At 39.3% G+C, this 7,038-nt stretch overlaps 1 protein-coding gene across 1 annotated transcript; it reads left to right on the forward strand.

Annotated features, from left to right (window-relative positions):
• LOC109843875 lies at positions 372-1,393 on the forward strand. The gene is made up of 3 exons (XM_020412840.1): positions 372-454; positions 566-791; positions 889-1,393. The coding sequence occupies exons 1-3, from the start codon at positions 386-388 to the stop codon at positions 1,380-1,382; spliced, it is 789 nt and encodes a 262-aa protein (XP_020268429.1). The 5' UTR covers positions 372-385; the 3' UTR covers positions 1,383-1,393.

The following is a 7,038-nucleotide window of genomic DNA, read 5'->3' on the forward strand; positions in this document are numbered from 1 at the left end:
AGATCTGATCACAAAGGTATCAGGATGTCTATCACAGGAGTTCATAGCAAATACGCTTAATTTTCGAAGTCCTCGACGTGGTATCACAGATCTTGGTCTCACATACTTACAGTCCAAGATGGATAATCATCCACAAGATTTTCGTAGAATTTACCGCATGTACCCAGATTGCTTCATGAAGTTATGCAATATCTTGAGAGAGCGGGGCCATATACAAGACACATACCACATTAGTGTTGAGGAGATGATTGCTATTTTTCTTCTCACGGTTAGTCAAAATCAACGATACTCTGTCTCAACTGATCGATTTGATCGTTCAAAATGGACCATCAGTGTATGTTTCAATAAAGCATTACAGGTTTTGGTATCTTTAGCATCATGCTTGATGGCATCACCCCCTACTGATCCACCTGATAAGGTTAAATCAGAATCTCGCTTTTGGCCTTATTTCAAGGTAATTATTATTGCTTTAGAATTTACACACACGCAGACACACACACGTGCACACATGCGTGCGCGACCACACACATATCACTTGAGATGGTCTGACACATTGATTATTCAGGACTGTATCGGTGCAATAGATGGGACTCATATACCGTGCATGGTGTATAACATAGATCAGACGCCCTATCGAAATAGACATGGTTTTCTCTCTCAGAACGTCTTGGCAGCTTGCACATTTGATCTCAAATTCATTTATGTCTTAGCTGGGTGGGAGGGTTCTGCTAATGATGCAAGAGTCTTGAAGGATGCAATGAGTAGACCTTATGGACTTCCACTTCCACAGAGTAATAATCTTTTTTATAATATTTTTTCTATCAATTAAAATATTTTTTTAGTTTTATAATATTTTTTTCTCATTCTTATTTTTATTCTTGTTTGCAGATAAATTTTATCTAGTTGACTGCGGCTATCCAAATAGGCTACAATTTCTTGCTCCATACCGAGGTCAAAGGTACCATCTTTCAGAGTTCGGTCATGCTAATAATCGGCAACGACCACGAAATTCAAAAGAAGTTTTCAATCATCGGCATGCGTCTCTTAGAAATTGTGTCGAGCGCATCTTTGGAGTTTTTAAGTCTAGATTCACTATTTTCAAGAGCCAACCTCCAGGTTTTCCATATGCCACACAAATAAAGATGTTCGTTGCATGCGTCGGATTGCATAACTTTTTAAGATTGGAGAATACAAATGATGACTTCGACATTTATGATCTTCCACTAGAAGCACCACGAAATATTGCTGATGCGGATGATGACTCCGATGAAGAAGATGAGTTACAGACTCAACAGACTCAACGAGCAGCTGCAGGAGCTTGGAGAAATTCTATGGCAGAGGCCATGTGGGATGATGGAAGTCGAGTCACTCTAGGGATTTAGATTTTTATTTAGTTGTAAAATATTTTATTATTTGAGATGAATAGTGATGTTTTATTACATTATATTTTATAGTTATTACTAGACTAATCAATTGCTTATCAATCTTATATTTATTTTAAGGGAAAATTGCTTGGGGGAACCTAATTAAATTGGGCCATGCATCCCAACCCCAAGCCCAAAGACCATAACCAAAAAGCCCTAAACTTGAGAGATATGTGCAACCAACCCCCAAACCCACTGCCCAAGAAAATCTCTTCCCAATTTACCCTTCTTCTTCCCAATTTAAAAGCTGCTCAAGCCAATGTTAACTCTCCTCCGCCTCCAGCGCCTCCACCGCCGTCATTTCTCAACCTCTCCCTCCCAGATCCTCTCCCCCTCCGACCCCTCTGTCGTCCTCACCTCCAAGCAAAAATCCCTTACTGCCCTCGCCCTCCTCATACAAATCCCCCGCGATCCCTCCCCCTCCTCAATCAAACGTCGAGCATGGATGAAACCATGGCGCCGACACCGTCGTCCACCACGCCGGCCAGGCCGTCGCCGGCGGCGCCAACATTTTCCAAGATCGCATGGTATTTTTGCCCTAATTTGCAATTTAATGCCCCAAAATTTGACCATTAAGTGAGAAAAGAGAAATTTGAAACTACCCTCTGGATGTTGAAATGCATCAAGAGATGGGAGAGAGATTTGGGCTCTTGTTAATGGATTCAAGAGTTGAATGTCTCGGCCTTGGATATCAACAGTACACAACCAAACATGATTAGATCCAATAAGCACTTGTTTCTTATTTCTGGCACAAGTAACTCGCCGTAATTGATGTCTTCCCAGTAGTTATCATGACATTGCATTAGCAATGGTATGGGAGGGGGTTTATTGGGAAGGATACAGTGGCATAATGGTACTTTTGGTGGAAGCAAGTGAAGGCTATCAATGACAAGGGAAAATTGGGTTGGTTTCGAATCTGCACTTAATAGTTGTGTTATACTTGACGCTACATCTTCGTCGTCGTCGAAATCTCAGAGCTCCAGCCCTAATTCTACTAATTCATCGGAATTATGTGGTGTTGATTATAGCAGGACAAAGGATTTGTACTGCAGATTGGTATGTTGTTAGATTAATTTGTTGGTTCTTTGAAGAAAATTAGGTTGTAGGTTTGGAGAGTTATACTCTATTTGATGGGTTGAAATCATTTGGGGGATGATTTTGATATAATAATAGCTCAATTCTGTGTGACTTTTGGTGCCCATATGTGATATTTTAGTATGTTGTGTGACTTATGCTGCATTTAGTCACATTTTGGTATTTTGTGTGACTTTTGTGGTTGTTACGTGACATTTTAGTATTCTGTGTGACTCTTGGGGCCCATATGTGACATTTTAGTATTCTGTGTGACTTTTGGGGCTGTTATGTGATATTTTTACATTTTCTATGTTATATTCTTGTTACTAGTTACATATCCTGCTATTAAGTATTATGTTATATTTCTACAGGTATGATTATGGCATACATGCGTATTTTTTTATCAAGACGATCCTCGAGGGAAGGGAGATAATGAACGTTGAAGCCTTGCACATGGAGTCGCATATGCTACGAGTAGGACTTGCTGCTCAACTCATATGTGAAGGGCGTGAATGGAAAAAAACTACGATTGAAATTAGACAGTGATGATCCAGAATATTTTTTGTACTTTGGGGGTAGTGATGTACCTATGATTGAGTAAAAGTATTAGACTCTACATGTAACTGTAACATTTGTTTAAACGCTATGATGTAAAGGATAACTAGTTTACTAGTTGTGTATGACATTTGTTGGATTGTTGTGTGAGCTATATGTGAAGATATATGACCATTAGTATGATGTGTAATTTTTGAGGCTGTTATGTGATGTTTTAGTATGTTGTGTGACTTTTGCTCCTTATATGTGACATTTTGGTGTTCTGTGTGACTTTTGAGGCTGTTATGTGATGTTTTAGTATGCTGTGTGACTTGTGACATTTTGGTGTTCTGTGTGACTTTTGAGGCTGTTATGTGATGTTTTAGTATGCTGTGTGACTTTTGCTCCTTGTATGTGACATTTTGGTGTTCTGTGTGACTTTTGAGGCTGTTATGTGATGTTTTAGTATGCTGTGTGACTTTTGCTCCTTGTATGTGACATTTTGGTGCTCTGTGTGACTTTTGAGGCTGTTATGTGATGTTTTAGTATGCTGTGTGACTTTTGCTCCTTGTATGTGACATTTTGGTTTTCTGTGTGACTTTTGAGGCTGTTATGTGATGTTTTAGTATGATTAACGTTTCCTAGCAGAATTCAAACTCTTTTGTGACTGTTGTCTGTTACATGTTACATTTTCTCTTTTGTTGTGATATTTGCTACTTAAATGTGACATATTACATGTTCGTGTGACTTGTTAGTATTAACAGTGATACCTGTCAGAACTTTACTTTTAGATTCCATTTAATATGCTAAAGAAAAAAGATCACCAAGAAATTACAAATGCACATTTTATCATTTACAAACAGCTAGTAAACATCCAACATCCAACAAATGAAATAGTTATGTGTTTGTCTAATACACACAGAACACCAAAATGTCACATACAAGGAGCAAAAGTCACACAGCATACTAAAACATCACATAACAGCCTCAAAAGTCACACAGAACACCAAAATGTTACATACAAGGAGCAAAAGTCACACAGCATACTAAAACATCACATAACAGCCTCAAAAGTCACACAGAACACCAAAATGTCACATACAATGAGAAAAAGTCACACAGCATACTAAAACATCACATAACAGCCTCAAAAGTCACACAGAACACCAAAATGTCACATACAAGGAGCAAAAGTCACACAGCATACTAAAACATCACATAACAGCCTCAAAAGTTACACATCATACTAATGGTCATATATCTTCACATATAGCTCACACAACAATCCAACAAATGTCATACACAACTAGTAAACTAGTTATCCTTTACATCATAGCGTTTAAACAAATGTTACAGTTACATGTAGAGTCTAATACTTCCACTCATTCATAGGTACATCACTACCCCCAAAGTACAAAAAATATTCTGGATCATCACTGTCTAATTTCAATCGTAGTTTTTTTCCATTCACGCCCTTCACATATGAGTTGAGCAGCAAGTCCTACTCGTAGCATATGCGACTCCATGTGCAATGCTTCAATGTTCATTATCTCCCTTCCCTCGAGGATCGTCTTGATGAAAAAATACGCATGTATGCCATAATCATATCTGTAGAAATATAACATAACACTTAATAGCAGGATATGTAACTAATAATAAGAATATAACACAGAAAATGTAAAAATATCACATAACAGCCCCAAAAGTCACACAGGATACTGAAATGTCACATATGGGCCCCAAGAGTCACACAGAATACTAAAATGTCACGTAACAACCACAAAAGTCACACAAAATACTAAAATGTGACTAAATGCAGCATAAGTCACACATCATACTAAAATATCACATATGGGCACCAAAAGTCACACAGAATTGAGCTGTTATTATATCAAAATCATCCCACAAATGATTTTAACCCATCAAATAGAGTATAACTCTCCAAACCTACAACCTAATTTTCTTCAAAGAACCAACAAATTAATCTAACAACATAGCAATCTGCAGTACAAATCCTCTGTCCTGCTATCATCAACACTATATAATTTCGATGAATTAGTAGAATTAGGGGAGTTGGGCTCATCAGAAGACTGAGCCTGCTCTGGACTCTTCTCATCAGAAGCCTTCTCAATTCCTTTCAAAGCAACCAGCCATCTCCTCAGCAGCTGAACTCTCTCATGCCCTCTACAAGTCATCGCAGCTTCTTCCAGCCTTCTCATTGTCTGCTTAAAGCTCGCTTAAAGCTCCTATAGTTCTTCATTCCCTACAAACCATTCAAAAAAATAAAATTACAGTTCTTTTTGCGAAAATTTTATCTTTTTCAGCTTATTGCACTTCAATGCCCCCCAAAATTTTCTCTTTTCTCACTTAATGGTCAATTTTTGGGGCATTAAAGTGCAAATTAGGGCAAAAATACCATGCGATCTTGATTTAATTAGGTTCCCCCAAGCAATTTTCCCTTATCATTGATAGCCTTCACTTGCTTCCACCAAAATTACCATTATGCCACTGTATCCTTCCCAATAAACCCCCTCCCATACCATTGCTAATGCAATGTCATGATAACTAGTGGGAAGACATCAATTACGGTGAGTTACTTGTGCCAGAAATAAGAAATAAGTGCTTATTGGATCTAATCATGGTTGGTTGTGTACTGTTGATATCCAAGGCCGAGACATTCAACTCTTGAATCCATTAACAAGAGCCCAAATCTCTCTCCCATCTCTTGATGCATTTCAACATCCAGAGGGCAGTTTCAAATTTCTCTTTTCTCACTTAATGGTCAAATTTTGGGGCATTAAATTGCAAATTAGGGCAAAAATACCATGCGATCTTGGAAAATGTTGGCGCCGCCGGCGACGGCCTGGCCGGCGTGGTGGACGACGGTGTCGACGCCATGGTTTCTCGCGTAGATCTTCATCTTCATCCATGCTCGACGTTTGATTGAGGAGGGGGAGGGATCACGGGGGATTTGTATGAGGAGGGCGAGGGCGGTAAGGGATTTTTGCTTGGAGGTGAGGACGGCAGAGGGGTCGGAGGGGGAGAGGATCTGGGAGGGAGAGGTTGAGAAATGGCGGCGGTGGAGGCGCTGGAGGCGGAGGAGAGTTAACATTGGCTTGAGCAGCTTTTAAATTGGGAAGAAGAAGGGTAAATTGGGAAGAGATTTTCTTGGGCAGTGGGTTTAGGGGTTGGTTGCACATATCTCTCAAGTTTAGGGCTTTTTGGTTATGGTCTTTGGGCTTGGGGTGGGGATGCATGGCCCAATTTAATTAGGTTCCCCCAAGCAATTTTCCCTTATTTTAATATACAATTATTAACAATAATAATTTATACCCACCATTACTCCACCAAATTATCCTATCAAATTATCACACTTCATAAAATTATCCACCATTATCCCACTAAATTATCCTATCAAATTATCCCACTTCAAGAATTATCCATCATTGTTCCACTAAATTATCCCAGTGTCAAAAAATTATCCCACTTTAGCAATTATCCCAGTTCTACTTAAAAAGTTCAATGTGACTAACCCCCCCTAAGGGGACTTTTATCAAGAGAAAGACCGATGCAATAAGCCACTCATTCATGTCAATGTGAGCGGTTTATTTCTGCGGTCCTCTCAGAATGCTAATGTTGTGATTTTGTGCCTAGGTGATCAGTGTTCGACCGATTGACGAGTGTTGCTCGACCAAGCAAGCGACGACATCATTACAAGAAGAAGTTTTCATAGATCGAGTATTCTGGAGTCACTATCAATGTGATCGGTAGAGGGAGTCGTCAGTCCCTAGTTCTGATGAGTCAGAGACGGATCGTTCTCCAAGCGTCAGAGAAATCGCTAACGAGTTTGAAGGAATCTACCAACGCACTCGGACACGAACAAGAGCCATTCCCCCTGTCAACTATCAGAGGTTAGCCAAAAGGAACCAATTCTGATGACGAATGTACAGGTATTGTGGAGTCTCAATCATCAATGTTTCTTTAAAGAAAAATCTCGCTAAGCTTT

Source organism: Asparagus officinalis, chromosome 1 (genome assembly GCF_001876935.1).
Source record: "Asparagus officinalis chromosome 1, Aspof.V1, whole genome shotgun sequence".
Lineage (NCBI taxonomy): Eukaryota > Viridiplantae > Streptophyta > Magnoliopsida > Asparagales > Asparagaceae > Asparagus > Asparagus officinalis.